General features: G+C 36.6%; 1 protein-coding gene across 1 annotated transcript in view; it reads right to left on the bottom strand.

Moving 5' to 3' along the window:
* ARL13B (ADP ribosylation factor like GTPase 13B) overlaps positions 1–19842 on the bottom strand; it is a 65259-nt gene that overhangs the window by 36013 nt on the left and 9404 nt on the right. The window contains exons 2-3 of the mRNA XM_032406350.1: positions 14148–14218; positions 7661–7910 (exon numbers count right to left, since the gene is read on the bottom strand). Coding sequence (XP_032262241.1) covers positions 7661–7910; positions 14148–14218 — 321 coding nt within the window. The remainder of the gene's footprint in view (positions 1–7660; positions 7911–14147; positions 14219–19842) is intronic.

The raw sequence follows: 19842 nt of genomic DNA, 5'->3' as shown, positions 1-19842 counted from the left end.
GTGCTACAATGCAGTGTTAACAAAGTTGAGGAAAAAGTCAACTTGAGGTAAATAAGAACAGCACACTGCCAGTGGGTTTGGCAACGTGGAGATAATTTGTTGACTCCAACATGAGCAGTTTCAAGGAACTGTAGGGACAGAAGCACAAGTGGAATATGCTGAAGAATGCAATATGAAGAAGTACAGCAGCCACTATAGACTATTCTTCTATTCCTTCCAGCTGTGTGAATAGAGGATTATAAAAAAGAATTAACTGCTGAAGAGGAATGCAGAGTCAAAGGATTCCATAATACTTAAAGTTAAGAAACACAAGAGCACATCCTGCTAATGGGAATGATCCAGAGAGCCAAACTCTTGATATAAGAAAGGGAAGGGACTATATGCAAAACTAGAAAGGGGTGGAATCTGTAGTACAAATGGAGAACCTGGCCTTGGACAGGAGCTGAAGCACTTTTTCCAAGTAATCAGAGAGAAGGCAACATTCAGGAATAAAAGCAGATAGAGAGAGCTGAGCAAATTTGGTGGTCCTAAACGAGAGAATTCTTTCGTGGTAGTTTCTACTTCCTAAAGAACTGAGGCAAAATTAGTAACTGATAGCACAATGGGATTAAGGGAGAACTGGAATATACATATACATACGTCCTAACACTATAAAATAAATTTTAAATTATAAAATATAAAGAAATTGAAGAGTTTTCTACTCTGTCAATTATCAAGTATTTCTAGAGAAAAAGATGTTTCACATATCAGCTCCAAATGTTTAAAGAACTTTATAAAAAAGATAAATTTAAAACCAATGATAAACTCTCCACCTAATCAGGTGGTGATTTCTTCTGTTTCTTCTCAAGTTGCACTATAACCTTTAATCTAGCACCTTACTGACACTTGTTTATAATTGTTCCTAAACTGTTTATCATGGAAACTGAGAAAATTAAGTATTATTTACTACTCACTAGCATAATTATGTCCAGATGGATTTGTAAAATAGTAATTTTCTATTAGTATTTATATCTGCACATAGTGCTTTTAAAGCAAGACTTAAGCACAGAAAGATTCTAGCAAAGCAGTACCTCACATGTATCACATATAATTTTCATTGTTATATTTTAAAACCAACTAGAATCACTCTGGGGCACCCAGTTGGCTGGCTCAGTCTGCGGAGCATGCGACTCTTGATCTTGGGGTTGTGAGTTCAAGCCTTATGTTGGGTGTAGAGATTAGTTAAAAATCAAATCTTAAAAAAAAAAAAAAAGAGGGGTGCCTGGGTGGCTCAGTCGGTTAAAGGGTCTGCCTTCAGCTCAGGGCATGATCTCAGGGTCCTGCGATTGAGCCCCGTGTCAGGTTCTCTGCTCAGCAGTGAGTCTGTTTCTCCCTCTCCCTCTGTCCCTCCCCCTGCTCATGCTCTCTCTCCTTCTCTACTTCAAATAAATAAAATCTTAAAAAAAAAAAAAAACCCTAACCTAAGCAACAAAAACAACAGGATTCTTAATTAGTTGAACATTTTGTATATATTTTATTTACACACTCAATAGGCACTAACGGTAATTTTTTTTTTGTTAAAATCACTACCTTAAAGAGAAAAAATTACTAAGCATTAGAGGTATAATATTAGGAAATCTACCGGTAAAATTACTATGAGCACTTGGGCTCATATTCTCACCTACTAAATTATGTCATTTTCTGTAGTCAAAAGCTTCACATAGCCTGAATTCATATGATGAGACACTTTAAAACTTGCTCTCCTAAACCATCTCCATCCAGGCACAGCGTATCGTCAACAATACCTACTCATATCCATCATTACATTTACAGAACACTAATAAAGCACTGCACTAGCTGCTTTAAATGCATCATTTGAAATTCACATGACAATACAGATACTAAAATCCTTATTTACAAGTGCAGACATGGAAGCTCAGAAAGAGCAAGTAAGCTGCCCAAAGCCTGTCTTGACTCCAAAGCCCATGCTTTCCCCTATACCAGTCGTTCTCAACTTTTGCTATGCATCAGAATGATTGGAGAACCTGTGGAAAAAAGCCAGAAGCATTTCCTGGCCCCACCCTCAAAAATTTAAAAGGTCTGGGCTGATGCTGATATGCAGATGGTCCCCAGAAAACATCTTGCTAATAACACTACCAACAGGTTTCTCTCTGTTGTATTGTTTTTATATAAAGTGTGTTCGGGTGGGGAAGGGAAGGATGGCAACTTCTGAAGGTTCCTTATGCAGAAATTACCTAGGAGGTCAACTAGCTGAGAAGCTTCACTATGAAATACAGCTGCTAAGAGTGAAGTTGATGCCAGTAGAGACAAAAGACTTCAGTAAGGAAGTTCTGAGGTGAATCAACAACATAACTAAATAAGGTTGATGAAGATGACAGCTTGGTAAGGTTCCACTGCCAAGAGGAGAAATCTTAAGCCAATGGGCCCTATACATACAGTGAGCAGGGTTTTCAGATGGTAAAAATAGTAAGTTAAAGGACATACCACTATATCTAAGGACGAAGGGATTAAATGACATAGGGAGTCCATATCTGCATACTTACGAGTTTCTAACAATCTAAAAAGGGCCCAGGTTCTCCTATTTATTATTTAAAGGTCTTACTTGGTATAAGTGCATTTTCCTCAAATTCTAATGACAGTATTAGGATAATTCGTAAACTTAGTTAACTTCTAAGCACTTATAGTAAAGAATATGACTCAAAGAAATTTGCAAACTAACGTTTTCCTATAATACTGTCTAGAAAAAAGGTGACTCAAGTAGGCATATAAAGGTTGGAGACAAAAATCTTCTATTGGAAAAGTAATAATAAAACCCTGGTTATTGTTTCTCCTAATATGGAAACTCACTGCCATGGTTTTTAACCTTTTTGGTCATGAAATCCTTTAGGAATTTGACGAGAGTTAGGATCTGCTCCCAAGGAAAAATGCACATGCACTCAGGATTGTGTCTGTGATTTCAGAGGGTCCTGGGAGGCCATCATAGGTGCAAACATCTCTGGGTCAAAAAATTCTTTTTTATTGAAATGTTCATAACACCTAGTAAGATCATATCAGAGATATTATGTTTTCTTCCCTGAGTGAAACTCCTCTATATTACTTTTGTTGCAAATCATCTAATTCGCAATGTTTGGCCCAAAGTTAGGTCATATAACTCCACAGAAAAACAGACAGTATGTAATGAGAAAGTGGCATCATTCCAAGAGTACAAATGTGCTAACACAAGGAGAATTGTTATTATCCTGGGAGGAAATTTTAGCCTTGGATCTCCAGAGTTATCCCAGTTTTAAGTATTAGGAGATTCAACCATAAAAAAGGAAAGCTTCAGCTCAATCTTTTCCAGAAGTAATCAACAAATAGTGCCTTATATTATTCATGAAAAATGGTGGGTGTTGAGCTTGAAATTTGGGCTTACTGCTGGAAAGGGGGTGGGAGGATTGTGAAAGAGGTACAGGGGATTAAGAGGTTAAAAATTCCAGCTATAAAATAAGTCATGGGAAAGAAAAGTACAGCATAGTAATGGAGTCAATAATATTGTAGTAACTGTACGGTGACAGATGGTAACTACACCTACCATGGTGAGCATTTTGTAATGTATATATAATTGTTGAATCACTATGTTGTAAACCTGAAACTAATATTATATGTTAACTATATTTCAACTAAAAAAGAAATTGGGGATTATGTTGATTCCAGTGCTATTGATACAACTGCAAAAGTTGTTTACTTTTTCTATTGGAAAAGTATCTGTCCAGAGTATCTAATTTTAGTTTTTTAAAAATTAGGTTATAAATTGTTAAAGCAAAAGTATGGAGGGGTTACATAAGGGCAGATAATATAATTCATACCTTAATCAGAGTATAGGTTAATCTCTATTGTAGCTAAGAGAGTAAAAGGAACACTTTCTAGGTAAATAAATAGGTTAACATGATTACAGAGCAGGAACTTTGAATAGCATCTATTTTAACTCTTTAATCACTTTTACTTTTTTACTGAAATGGGTTCTTACAATACCCTATAGTATGGTTTGCATGATTATATGTAGCTGAATACAAAAAAAGAATTACAATATTTTACAGCTACTTTTAATATAGAAGAGGCATTTAACCACTAAGTCCAAAGAAGTAGAGTGACTTGCCAGGGTCATAAACAAATTCACATCAGCTCTTAGAATCCAGGTTCCAGACTCTCCATCTTCTCTTTAAACCCATGGTTTTTCAACTTTTCACCACTATTTTAGAGATTTTAATCAAAATATTTAAGTAGTAATGCTCATTAAGTAGTAAATGCTATAGAATGGTAAAAAAGACTTTCTGAGCTAATAAAACACAGAAGACTAGTAATGTTCTATGATTCTGACCTTTCAAGAGAGCCCTCAAGTCTGACATGAAGTGAAATTTGGCTGAGGCTTCATTTGCAGTGACACATGCCGTCAGGCTGGTGTGTAAGAGCAAGTCAGGCCAAGCCAGAGACGGCCCCAGGACCCGCTACTGTGGGCACCTAACTTTGCTTCCCAGAGCATGAATGAATCCCAGCTCCATCAATTTGTAATTTTGTGATTATAGACAATATTCTAATTTTTCAGGTTTATTTCTGTTGAATGGCTGAATCTTCTCAGAAGTTTTATATTGTTCGCTGTTTTTCATCATTAGAGGCTGGGAAGAGGAAGTTATCTAGGTATTGCAGTGAGTTCTGAGAGGTTCTTTGGGTCCTAAATCAGCTAATTTAGGCTCAGACACAGATGAACAGAAGAAATTAGATGCTGTCATTGAATTCTGCCCATGATAGGTCCAGATATTTGTGGGCTGGAAGGAAGCAGCTGAGTGCAACAAGGAGCACTGTAGCCTGCCTAATTCACATACCCTCCCCCTCCGTCTCCACAACCCACCAGGTCCTAGCACTGAGCTTAGCAGGGTTCTGCCAGAGGCCCTTCCCACTTATTACCTAGTGGAGTATTCAATGCCATACCTATTACGGACTAGGGTTGTATCAGTTAAACAGAATTTATCTGCATGGAGCAGTGAAGGCAACCTGAATGACTAAGCAGATGAACTGTAAAATGATCAAAAGTGTATTTTAAAGAGCTCTCATATTCTTTATATATACTAGCATTGTTTCACTTGTGAAAGCATGTACCGTTTTTGTAAAACATCAAGTTTTTTGGTAAAACATCAAATTTTGTAAATTGGAAAAACATCAAATTAAGAAAAAGACTCCTGCTAGCAATGTAGAGGGAGCTTGGAGGATGGGCAAGACTGTAGGGAGACTGCTTAGGACACTGTTGCTCTCAGAAACACAGGTGAGAAGTGCAGAGGGATTACAGAGGGGATTACAGAGAAGTAGAGACTCAAAGGATATTAAGACAGTAACATCAATAAGAGAAATTACTGGTCAGTCAGAGAGAAAAAGGTAAACAGAATTTCCAAATACGGGTTTTGTATAGGTATTTAAGAGGGATTTAGAAACATATAAAAAAGAAGTGGGGGTACAGGGGCCCCTGGCTGGCTCAGTCAGAAGAGCATATGACTCTTGATCTCAGGGTCATGAGAGTTTACTTAAAAACAAATAAATTAATTAATATATGTATTTTTTTTAATAAGAAAAGATGGCATACAAAATTTTCTGTATTATACACAACTGTATACATTACAAATTTTGCAAAAAGATGCATAGGAAATTCATCAAAATGTTAGCAGTGATTGGCATTGCGTGGTCGATCAACATTTTTTAACTCACTCTTCCCTACGTACTAAATTTATTAAGAATATGTACATTTTGTGTATTTTTGAAGCACACTCATTTCAAAAAGCAGTTTACCTTTATTAAAAAAAAATCCTTTGGTTGTAAAATTCCCTTGGGAAAAACTGGTCAAATGGCAAGCCATCCTATACTTCACAAGCAAATTATAGTATCCATTATTAATTCTCATGTCTTTGTGAGATCTCAGTGACTACGAAATTATAATGGTGAAGCAACCCCCTAGTTGGTGCTTTTCCAGAGTTTTGTTCCCCCTCTATTCCAAAAATCTACTAGGTGAGAGAGGTGAGAGAACGGACAGCAGGTCTCTTGCTGACCGTATTTCATTACTCAGTGCTAACTGTAGTCACTTAGGAACTGCACGCTCCTGCCTCGTGATTTTTCCACATACATCTGCATGACTGCCTCTCTCCCCTCAAGTGTCATCTCCTCAATAAAACCTACTATGATTATCCTAATTATAAGAGTAACATACCCCTGTTATACCACCACCATAGGATCCCAGATATTTTACCTGTATTTTTCAATATACTTATCACTTAATGTACAATATAACTTAATTATTACAGTTATTGTGTATGTCACCCCCTAGAATGTACGCTTCCGAGGTCATATATGGATTTATATTGTTTTTGTTTCCAAATGTATCCCCATTACCAGAACAATGCCTAGGACATAGTGGATGCACAATAAATATTTGCTGAATTAACACATGAATGAATGAATGAAAGAATAAATTAAATAAATGACTATTAGGTTAAAAAATGAACACACAATTATTTTACACATGAGCATCAGTCATCTCAGTCATTGACACTTTTTACTTTAGAAGTCACTGGTTCTTTGCTTAAATGTTTAGAAACTATCTTAGCCTATGGGGTTCAACATAGTTCATTCTTTGTACATATGTCTATTAAACTTTCCTTCAGATTCAATAAAGATGAGAATTGATTACACAAATAAAATAACTTCACTAATTGGTTAAATAAATAAAAAATTAAGCCATATAACCCGTACTAATAAATGATGCCATAAAGTCTTACGTTCTGTAATCAGAGCTTCCAAACTGCCTCATTTAGAAATGTTCATTTACTACTGAGGACCACTGAGAAACTCTGCTTACAATTTCTCATTTAACCACATGATAAGCTGGTTGGTTTTTTTTTTTAATCCTCAGTAATGAAACAAGCATGAGGAAAAAGGGACAAGAAGGCAAGAGCACACATTTAGCTCACTATGATTTTAAGAGCAATTTAAAGGACTTTCACTTTTCTATGTCTTATAGTTATAGCACCATCTGGTGTTTACATGCAGAAAGGCTGTGAGGGCAGGTGGTGTAAAAGTCCTTTGTCACTTTTTAAAAAATGTTTAGGCAGCCCAACAAAATGATATGAACACATGACTAAGTTGATAACAACACAGATCACACATTCAATTTGGAAATACAGAAATAAAAATTTAGAAATCACTGTGGCATTAGAAGAATAAACGTTTTAAATAACTTCCAAATAAGAATACTCTTCAAGAAAAACAAGACAAATGCAAAACGTAAGTTATTAAAAGAGGGAAAAAATTGAAAAACATTCTAGAACCTTGTTAATAGGCCATTTCAAAATGTAGAATCTTATAAAAAGTAAATTATCAAATAAAACAAAGAGTTTGTATTTGAATACCCAGAAGATCTGAGTATAACTCTTCTTCATAATACAGCCTCAATCCTTAATCCCTATGGAGAACATAACAAGGCCTCACTATATTAACAATCCCCAGTTAATCACGTTTTATTATATTAGGATGTGACAATTTTAGCTTATTTGCTTATTTAGCTTATTTTGTAATTTAGGTAAATTTCTTTATTGGCTAACGCCACTGCTTCTGCATTTACCATGACACCAACGTTACTTACACCAGTATAGGCTTTCCCGATATCCTAGGATGTCTTAGCACTTCCGACATTGTCTCTTTTGTCTCTTCCATTCTCTCTTCATCACTGGAATCCACAACAAATATTACCCCATAGGACTCAGCATAGTAATTCTTCCAGATTCCCCGAATTCTTTTTCCACCTCCCAAGTCAAAGATGGTGACTTCAAACTTTCCTTGTCTAAGGTCAATTTTGGAAAAGCCAACAGTAGGAGCTACATCTTCAGGATACTCTGTTTCAAATGATACAAAAAAAAAAAAAAAAAAAAACCGTTAGGCTTAAATTAGTAACATTAATCTAACTTCACAACTTAAATGACATAAAGTGTTTTTCATCATAATTTAGTACTAAATGGAATGTTTATTACTTGCTTACACACTAAGCTTTATATCTAAGTATACTGGTTTGGGGGAAGGGTAGATATTATAAAATATCCAACTAGAATTTATGCTCCATGCAGATAAAAATTTCTGGTTTTTGTTTTTTTGTTTTATATTAACATAACCCCAGCTCCTAGAATAATGTCTACCCCATAACAGGTACTTAATAAATATCTGTAGAATGAATAAATGAATGAACTCTTGCCTTTAAGGCTATTGACTCTCCAAGTTACAAATAATAAAAATTTTAACCCTTCAACACCACAGCCATCCTCAGGGACCATTACAACCTCTGTGAAGTTATAAAGAAAAGCTGAGTATTTAGAGAATAGTTGAGAAGAACCAAAAAATGGGAGAAGCTATGAGGAGTAGACTGTGCTTTTTTAATTACTGAATTAAAGCTATATTTGGAATAAAGAAACTTCTCAAGTCAGCTTGCAAATATAGAGTAGATTTCATTATTTCTACAGGAACATGTTTTGGATGTTCTCATAAATTTAAAATTGAAATTTTCTGTACTTAAGGATATGACAACACAAACAAGGTACCGGGTGTACATAACTGCCAAGGAATGGTAATAACAATAAGATTAAAAAGATAACTAAGGTTCAAGAAAGACTTGAATTGGGAGTTGAGACTTTAGGCCTAAAAGCTAGGTAAGAGTGATCTAAGTAACAGAAGAAATAGCAAAGGCAAGAAAGTACAAACAAGTTGAATGTCATAGTTGGAGCAAACCCTTAAGATTGTGAATGCAGACTGAAGAGAGTTCTGCAGAGAGAACTGGGAGCCACGGAAGGTATTTCAGTAGACCAGTAATATAATTAAGGTGACTAAAGTAGTACTTTATTAAGACACATCTTTGCAAAGTCTCTAGAACTGGCTAGAAATGAGAGTGATGGCTGCTTTTCAGACAGATATGAAAATAAAGAAGAAAGAATGGAAAGAGAGAACTCATGAAAGACTAACAGAACCTAGTGACTCGATGGCAATGAAGAAGAGTTAAAACTTCACGTTTGTCTCATTCTCTCTTCATCACCAGAATCCACAACAAACAGTACTCCAATGGACTTTGTTTACACCTGCATGGGCAATACAATGGCCCCAAACTACATGAGGCTTTTTAAATTAAAATCAGTTAAAATTAAACTAAATTTCAGTTCTTCAGCTGTACTATCTACATTTAAAGTGCTCAAAGCCATATTGGCTAGTGGCCCATCCTACTACTAGCCCATACAGAACATTCCTATCATTGCAGAAAGCTCTACTGAGTAACACTGGTGTAGATGGTCTTATCATTTCCACATTCAGCAAAACATTTGCTACTACAGAGGTAAGTTTGAAAGGCATTTGCTGCTAGGCTTAGGGGTGACTGGGAAACAGACTTGCAAGGTACTACTCCCTGGCAGCAAGTACTTTAGTGCAGTTGAAACAGCTCCCTAGAGAGTTCAAAGAGACATTACAAGTCCTATTTTTCTAAGACCTTCATTATCTAGGAGAAAAAAGTTTAGAAGCAATATAAGCAGAATGATACTCCCAAAACAGGATTATACTAGACATTTAAAAATACGGATCTAGTCCAGACCAAAACTGGTCTCCTTAGTGAAAATAAGCAGCCATCTTTGAGCATGATTTGAGAGGTACTCCCAGGAAATTATCAGTGAAAATAAATCAACAATGCTGGAGTAGGGATAAGGAAACTAACACGTACAGACACCTACTCAGTACAGGACTTCATTAGGCATTAGGATATAAAGATGAATAAGATAGGGTTGCTGTCCTCAAATAACATATAGTTCAATATAGACAGATACTATTAATGGAAATAACACAAGAACTGATATTTCTATGAAAAAAACTCTGGAGAGGATAGCGTGAGGATTGCATGCCTGTGTCCTGTGTCCATGTGCTCCCCTCCCCCTGCAAAACTCGTATGTTGAAACCCTAATCCCCAATGAGATGGTGTTTGGAGGTGAAGCCTTTGGGAGGTAATTAGCTTTGGGTGAGGTCATGAGGCTTAGTACACTTATAAGAAGACACAGAGAGCTTGTTTTCTGTCTCTCTGCACCACATGAGGACACAGCAAGAAGATGGTTGTCTGTAAATCAGGAAGAGGGCCCTCATCAAGAACCCAACTATACTGGCACCCTGACTTCACACTTCCAGCCTCCAGAACTTGTTTAAATTAAGATACTGGTACAGCAGCCCAAACCAAGACCAAGGGCATTCAAGAGGAAAACAGTAAAGAGAAGGGAGGCAGAAGTTATGGTATACAAAGGCTTCAGAAAGGCCATGAAAGAAAAATGAAGGATTAAAAACTACATAATTATAATAAAGAAGGGAGAAGAACATTCCAAGCAGGAGAGCAATGTAAGCACAGATAAAATGATGGCAACATTCCCAGGAAACCAATTCAGATCAGGTAATTTGTTCAAGGTTACATGGTAGGCAGAGCAAGGATTCAAATCTAGGTCAAGACATTAAACGCCTTTCCTCTCTGACTTCTCTAGCCTTTCCTCTGGGTCCTACTCGTGTTTCAAGACTGAAGACTAAATGTTCTGAATACAACTTCCCTATAAACCCTTTCTGATGATTTCTTCCTACTGCCAGTATCACCTACACGCTCTATCATAATATTCTGTCTTCTTGCTGGTCCTCACAATAGCCTGTCCCTTCCCAGTATCTGGGATCTACTTTGTATCCTTAATACTTAGCACAAAGTATATAGTGGCTCAATATTATAACACCAGACTGCCATGACAGCTGAAGCTACTGTCCTTACATCCATCTTCCATGTATTTATCCATCCATTCATGCTAGTAGCCATTTATTGAGGGCCTATTATAGAAAGATCAGGCATCATACAAGAACCAGGGGTACAAAGACAAATGGTCCCCAATCCTGAGGATTTCAGTAAAGTATATGTGTTAAGACAATCTCTAGAAAGCCCAAGATAAAGTGAAAATATATAATCAATAACTATTTATTGAGAATCTATTGTATGCTAAGCACTGTGCAACGTCCTAGATACACAATAATAAGATCCATCTTCTGATCTTACAGAAATCTTACGTAGAGGAGAAAAGTGGAAACATAAACAAATAACTGTAACATAGTGAAGATATGTTAATATCCAACAAAGCTAGGGATCAATTTACACGAAGAAAAATTCTGCCACCCAAATAACAATCATTTCTTAGAAACTATTAGGAAACACACTGGATAGTCAGAAAATCCTGGATTCTTTAGCTGAGCACATACCTATTTAGGATAAAGACTACAATCCCCAGTCTCTGTGGCAGCTAGGGATGGCTGTTAGAGCACACTCTAGATAATGAGCTTGTGTTGTGGCATTAAATGTTTAACCACTTTGGGGGTGCTTTGATATGCAGTGTTTGCCATTTTCCATGGTATAATTACTCCCACTATGGCTAATTTCAAACTACTGTGAGGTACCTGAAAACACCGTTGGGAAGAGATGTACCAAACTGGCTCTAGATAGCTGATATGAGCCAAGAGAGCAAGTAGGAGCCAGCTCCAGAATACCACCCGTTCTAGTCAATGTCACTAAATTGAACTGATACAGCAGCTTCTAGTTCATGCCCTTAAAAGAAAATAAAATGGCCTCCCTTCCCCTTTACTTCTTCCTTCCAGCTGAAATGCACAGTAGTGAGCCACCTTGGACTAGATAGGCAAGGGAGAACACTATAAATGGCAAAAAAAATAGGAGAAGGAACTTGAATCTCTACCACCATGGGGCTGTTATGCTACGCCTACACTACTTTAGTGTGCACTATTATGAGAAATAAAATTCTATTTTGTTAAGCCACTGTTATTTTAGGTCTCTGTTAGGACAACTGAACCTATATCCAACTAATGCAATCACTTTGATAGCCATAAAGAAGAGAAGTTGATTGAAAGAAGCAAAGGTGAAGGTAAGGAAAGTACTTTGATTAGGAAGCTATCACATTCTAGATGAAAGACACTGAGGGTGTGGATTTAGACCCTGCAGTTAGAAAAGAAGCACATATATCTCGGAAAGGGAAAGGGAAAGGGAAAGGGAAAGGGAAAGGGAAGGAAAGGAAAGGAAAACAGAGACAAGCCAGAAATAAGCTGAAGAGTGGAAGCCATGGCAGAAATGTTGGAAGAAGGTTGCCTATTACACCTAAGGCATGGCTGAACTGGGACACCAAAATGAGTAAAACTACTCTTTGGGAATTTATGGTCTGGAAAGGTGGAAGAGATACATGAATGAAGGAGTAATTTAAGTAGTGATACAAGTAGGTATAAGTAAGTATAGGCCAAAGCAGAGGAAGTAGTCAAGTCTACTGATGGTGGTGGTAATGGCTAAGGGTAGCAGGAGGTGGAAAAGACTTCATGAAGAATGAGACTATATAACAAAAATCCATCTTTAGAGATATATAGATACTCTGCTTTAAAGATAAGCAGATATTCTCTCTCGTAAGACAAGTGGGAATAGCATAAACAAATACAAAGGCATAAAAAAGCTCCATTGGAAAACTTCATCTAGTTCTATATAACTGGAATCCTTAAAAAAGAAAAAAGGTAAGAAATCAGTCACTAGAGTAGACTAAAGAATAAATAAACAAGATGAAGAACAAAAACAGAACCAGAGGGAAGCTTAAAGTTGAAGACAGCTTTAACTTTCTGTTCATGATGTAACACCTTGAGTATTTTCTAAACTCAGAAAAAGAAACTGATGGATATATGGAGGTGAAAATCAGAAGAGAAAGATCCTAATGGAAAGAGGATGTTCTAAGTACACACAACAGATTAGATGGTCTGATTCTTAGATTATGCTCCCCTGAATGTAAGACTGAAGAAATGGAAGGGGATGTTTAGATGAGGAGTCACGGTCTGCAGGCCAAATCTGGCTCACTACCTATTTTTATATGGCCCTCAAGCTATGATTGTGTTTTATATTTTTAAATAATTACAAAAAAAATCAAAAAGACAATATATCATAACACATCGAATTTTAGTGTCCATAACAAAATTTCATTGGAACATGGCCATGCTCATTTGTTTATATATTGTCTATGGCTGCTTTTGCACTATGTCAGGGTTGTATAGTTGAGAAAGAGACCGCATGACCCTCAAAGTTTAAAATATTTAATATCTGGCTCTGTACAAAAGAAGTTTGTCACCTCTGGTTTAGATGATGATGATGAGTGGTCCGTGAGGCTATAACCTAGGACATAGCATGAAGGGTATGTACAAAAGGACTTCATAAGAATCCAAAGACAAAATACTTAATTTACATCTAATGTTACATAGTAGAATATGAGGTGACAAAACAGCAAGTTTTGCAAGGTGTTAATTTTCTTTCCTAAGCCTCCATAAATAAAAGCACCCTGACTATTTGATATGCATATCTTGTTGCAACATCCTTTCTCAGCAACAAATATATGTTAAGTTTTTTCCCAATTCATACCTGTAAGATGTTTCGCCACATCTTCTGGGTATACAACAAACTCACCAGCACAGTTGCTTCTATTTTGTAGTACATAGCATTAAATTAAGACTAACTAAATAAATACATTCAATGAGATGCAATATAAATGACATAAAACCCTTTGATAAAAAAGAGGCCCTCATTTTAACATAACTATAAAAATCAAGTTGAATCATGTTGGAAAAAAATATTGAAAAAAAAATGAAGACATACAAAGACAGTTGTGCTGGCTAACTACATTTCTACCTCTCTTTCATTTGGGCGTAGCCTTGTGACTAAATTCTGGCCAAGAGAATGTAAGTGGAAGATGGGTATCATTCAAGGCAGGGCATGTCCTTTTTTTGCTTTTTCCCTCCTGTGCTGAGAAGACAGATGTGATCCCTTTTATCTGATCAAAGACCTCAAGGATCCTCTGCATCTCTGCACTTACTCAAATCTGAAACATGTTAACTGGCTGGTACTCTTAAGCTAGAGTCTATTCACCATATTAGCCACAAGTATACTAAGAATTTAAAGTAATGGAGTGTATACTATCTATACCAAATAAATATGTAACAAAGCAATTTACATAAATTAATAATTCAGAATAATTTAATAATAAATATTTTCCACTTACCTCCTTGGATTCCCTTTGCCGTTGCCGTTTTACCAGCATTATCAAGTCCCACCATCACAAGGGTCACCTTTCTTAAAATAATAAAAATTTAAAAATCACTTTCTGAATTAATTCAATATTGGGGAAAAAATAAAAGTAAATTCATTCATTCAAGCAACATTTAAGGAGCTTCTACTATGTATAAGACAATCTGCTAGACCCCAGGCAGTTCAAAAATAGAATAGATTCCAAAAGCAAAATTGTTGAGAAATACCTTTAAAGTGTCATCCTTCTGTTCTATAAGCAAAAAAGAAAAAAAAAAAAATTGTAGAAGAGATTGTGCAAAAGGTAGAGAAAGAATAAGAGAAAGAGAAAGAAGGATTCTAACCATGAGTTACTTATCATGGCTAAAGACTCAATTTTCTAGTTAATTGAATGCTAAGGATTATCACAAATCTGTTTTCTTGTGAAATACATAAGAAAACAATTATTGTTAGGTTCTAGGCACTACTGGTGTGCTCACCTGTTTTTAGATATGCAGCACCTTACCAAGTATAAATCTTAAACACAGTATAATAACATGATTATTAACTTAAGTGCTAACATATTTTGAAATAGGGTTCCTACAATTATAAAGCTTAAAATGTTTTTGATGATATAGCTAAACTTGACAGAATCAGGAAAAAAAAAAATCTAGTTCAATTTTATAGTCGAAGAAACATAAGCCCAGAGTTGGAAGACAATGAGTCGCTTACAAAGCCAGAACCAGAACCTAAATCACTTAACTCTTAGAGACTTCTTAAACTGGGGATAGGTAAAAAGAAACAAACCTATTATAATGGTCCTATTATCTTGGCAATACAGTCCACCACTAGAGCTCATTTCTGGTTCAGGTTGAGCCATCACACAATATAACAGGTAAGACCATCCATTAACACCATAGATTTGGGAATATAGGAAGAAAGCCAGAGCGTAACATGGCTGTCATGTTAAAGCCACAGGGCCACATTCTCATGGGATACAGTCAGGGCTTCTGCCAAGTCATTCTTCACTAACAATCATCCCAAAAAGGGTTAAAAAAAAACAGAACTTAGATGTTAAGAAGGGGTGTTCTTTCATCTCTCTAGCCCTGACTCTCTTGGATCTGTTTGTTTTTGTTTTATTCTACATGTATTCAAAGGATCCATATAACAAAAAGAAAGGACAGAGTTGAAGGTGTAAGGCAGTCAGGTTATGGGTCATATGCTGAGGAAGAACAAACCTGGTCTTGCAAAAGCCAAATTGGTCATCTATTAAACAAATAGTTACTGACCATCTTCTGTACACTAGACACCAGTGTTCTAGGTATTTGAGATACACCTGTTTGTTTTTTAAGAATTTTTATTTATTTGTCAGAGAGAGAGCACAAGCAGGGGGAGTGGAAGAGGGAGAAGCAGGCTTCCCGCTGAGCAAGGAGCCCAATGTGGGACTCGATACCAGGACCCCAGGATCATGACCTGAGCCAAAGGCAGATGCTTAACTGACTGAGCCACCCAGGCATCCCGAGATACGCCTGTTTATTAAAATAACTACAACAACAAGAAAACAAACAAAAACAGATACAGAAATTCTTCCCTTACTAAACTTACATGTTAGTGGCAGGAGACAATAATAATAAATATAACAACTAAGTACATTATAACTATGTTGGAAGGTGGTTACATACTATTAAAAAAATATAGAATAAAGCAGGGTAAAGGGAGGCGGGAGTGGAGATTTTTTATGTAGTTTTATGTAGGTGGGTTGCAGTTTTATGTAGGTGATATGGGCAGTCCTCATTGAGAAAGTAAAATCGGAGCAAGGCCTTGAAGGAGGGAGTTAGTCATGCAAATATCTGGGTCAAGAGAATATCTAGAGCAAAGGCACTAATGTGGGGGCATGCAGGAATGTTCTAATATCAGCATGCAAGCCAATGTGGTAAAACCCAGTGAGAATGGAGCAGGGAAGAAGAACAGGGAGTCAGAAACACATCAGAGGCCAGATCACGGAGGACCTTGTAGGTGAGGACTTTGGCTTTTGTGAATGAAGTTAATTTACTCTCCATATTAATTTCTTTTGTTATCCAGGAGCCATAGTCTTCTAAAAGTTTCAACTGTCTATACCCACCATGGGGAATAAATGGAAGTATATCTAAGCTTGAATCAGTGCAAGAATAAAGTAAGCCACAATTAGCAGCATCCCCATACCCCATCCCTAGTCATCCAGTGGGGGGTCAGTGGGAATGCCAAAAAGAACCATGACAGATTATGAATTTAAGGAGCTGAGGTAGTATGTGAGTTCTGGATACCTCTATGCATGTAGAAATTATACCTGATTATCAACTGTGAAAAATATGAGTTTACTTCTTGAAGAAGCAGTGCAATATTCTGGAGTATAACTTTATTATTTTGTTTGAAGAATTCATAACTACCAAATATCAAATAAGACTTAAATACAAATTATGGGGCGCCTGGGTGGCTCAATTAGTTAAGCATCTGCCTTCGGCTCAGGTCATGATCCCAGGGTCCTGGGATTGAGCCCCACATTGGGGTCCCCAGGGAGCCTGCTTCTCCCTCTCCCTCTGCTGCTCGCCCTGCTGTGCTCTCTCACTCTCTCTCAAATAAATAAATAAAATCTTTAAAAAAAAGATTTAAATACAAAATAATTTCTTAAGCAAAGTATAGTAAATGTCTATCCAAAAGAAATGGATAATGTAGCATTTATATAATATTTTAGGTAACTCCAGTTACTAGATATACAATTAGATTAAAATAATATTAAAACTAATTCAATTGCCCTTTGAAAAATGTATAATGTATTTCAAGATCTACCATGCTTCAAACATGATGATGAACCAAAACAATTACTGTTAGGGAACAAAATGCCCACATTATGCTTATTTGCATCATTTATTCTATAAATATTTATTAAACACCTTTTATACAGCAGCAAACAAACATTCCACAATCCCTAGCCCTCCTACACCTTAGAGCAAGAAAACAGGTTTTAGGTAAGTATGTGTGGTGACTGTTGTCATGGAAAAGCACAGGCAGCTGCAGGGAGAGATGGCAGGCAACCATACCTACTCTAGAAGTCAAGGAAGACCAACTGCAACTAGGTCAGCAGTTCCTAGGCACATCACGGAACTGATGTTTTCTCATGCCTTATGAGCCAAAGTGAAAAATCTCAAATATACTTTTTTCAGGAAAATGGCCCCTCATTCTCTATTACACAGATTGCATCTTATGTTTTCTCTCCATTCTTGCCAAGATTTCAGCTGAAAAAAATCTTCCAAATAATTGCTCTTAAACATTTTGAAACATTGCTCTTGAAGCTTGCTACCAAGGGTATTAGCTTTTTACCTTAAAAGCTTTCCTTTTTTAATAGACTATTAGGTTCAAACAAAAAAGTCCTTCAAACATGAAAATAACACATTGGAAAATTGTAATTATGCTGAGACTGGCACAAAATAAGTCTCTCTGGATTTCTTTTTTACTCTGACTACTCTTGAAAGCAGTTAATTTTTTAGATCATTACGCCATATACTTGAAAACATGACTTTAATTAAATATTTGAGGTAATTAAAGTCTTAATGAATAAACATAACATTAGCAGTACAAATGAAAATCACAGCATGAATTACTGCAATGTCCGATAACAAAACATTAAATTTATACTTTCAGAACAGAATGGGTTTATTTTATTTTTTTTCTAAAGATTTTATTTATTTGACAGAGAGACAGCCAGAGAGGAAACACAAGCAGGGGGAGTGGGAGAGGGAGAAGCAGGCTTCCCGCAGAGCAGGGAGCCCGACACCCTGACGCTGGGCTCGATCCCGGGACCCTGGGATCTTGACCTGAGCCGAAGGCAGATGCTTAATGGCTGAGCCACCCAGGGGTCCCCAGAATGGGTTTAAAAGGTTAACATTCACCTAACACTCAAAATTCTATGCAACCCTTTAAAAAATGAAGATGTACAATCTAACACATGTTAAAAATGTACATGTCATTACAGCTGTTTAAAATATGGTAAATCATCACTGATTGGGAATAGCTGGCTGTGCCTATGACAAAAGAAGGATGGAAGACACTCTGTCTTTTAACCTTATGATTACTGATCAAATACATTAGCCCTTCTATTAAAAAAATATATATACAGTGTGCTTCTGTTTAGTGTCTAGAAAAGTTCATACTAGTAAAAAAAACAAGTCATTTGGTCAGACAGGAGGCATTATGGACACAAACATGCCTGAGACACGGTTTTCTATCTCAGAGTACTCATCTTCTAATGAGAGTGACTAAAACATAAACAAATATTAGTACAACAAAAAACAACAGATACAGAAATTCTTCCCTTACTAAACTTACATGATAGTGGCAGGAGACAATAATAATAAATATAAGAACTAATATTAGTACATTGTGACACTATGACAGTTAAATATGCTCATCTATACATAAAAGATATTAAAGTAATACAGAGCAAGAGGACTTTATCCAGCCTAAAGATACAGAAGGTCACGGAAGCTTCTTAGACAAGGCAATGCTTCGGCTAAGCGGTTAAAGTGGAAAAGTTTGCCAAACAAGGGGAAGATGAAAATAGAAGGTAGGAGAATGAAGAGATTCCAACTGAGAATACTGCCTGAGAAGATACCATACCAAGGAGGGGAGGAGAACTGGCAGGATGTAGAGTTGCTAAAGCCAGGGGTTAAGAGTACACCTTAGAGCAGCCTTAAACAAAAGGAGAACACACTTGTTAGACTCACACATAATCATGACACAATACGACTACACACTGAGTCTAAAGGAAACTTGATATACTGCTACCTTAGGAACTAGTATCAACAAATAGTTAACAATGTGACCTTCCCAGAAGTTGAAAGTGATCACTTCACTCTTATCACAGTTATCCCTGAGTCATTAATTATATATCAAACTACAAAGGCTGAGATGGAAAGGACTTCGTGGTATTTTAAGATGTACAGTATGTTTGTACTAGTAACAAATCTGATAGGTTGCCACAACCTTGGTATTAGACCTGTATTCAAGTCCCAGATTTGCCACTTCCAAGTTATATGACCTGGGCCATGTTATTTAACTTCTCAGAATTTTATCAGTAAAATGAGTTAATAATAACATCCATCCCATAGGAATGTGGTTAAATGAAATATGACACTGCAAGTAAAGTGCTCAATGCCTGTGGCACAAAATAAGTGCTCAACCAATAGCTATTCTTATTACAGCATAAGACTCAAAACAGGGAGTCCATGAGATGAGACCCCAGAAACAGACAGGGACCAGATTAGAGAATGAATGGGTGCAGTTTTACAAATGTTGACAGTGCTCACTCATCTCACACTGAAGTCTGAAGCTGAAGGAGAGACCTGTGCTAGGTTTATGAGACGTACACCTGGTAATTAAAACTATGAGAACAGATGAAAGATCCCAGGGAGGGCGCAGGAAGGAGAAGAGCCAGGGGCGAGGGGGGCATGGAACCCTGAGAACCTTTGAAGAAACCCTTAAAACTGTAGTCAGAAAGAAATGAGGAGACTAAAGAAATGGCAGCATTGGGAATAGTTTCCAGAAGGGTTATGAGATGAACAATATCAAATACTGCAAAGTTTCGTAAAATAAAAGTATCTTTTTCGCAATTGTCCCAAATTAAGTAACTCAGCAGTAAATGCTCTCATCTTTTCCCA

This window comes from Phoca vitulina, unplaced genomic scaffold (genome assembly GCF_004348235.1).
Source record: "Phoca vitulina isolate PV1807 unplaced genomic scaffold, GSC_HSeal_1.0 scaffold8, whole genome shotgun sequence".
NCBI lineage: Eukaryota > Metazoa > Chordata > Mammalia > Carnivora > Phocidae > Phoca > Phoca vitulina.
Note: the sequence above shows the minus strand (reverse complement) of the source record. Positions and strands in the feature narration are given on the sequence as shown.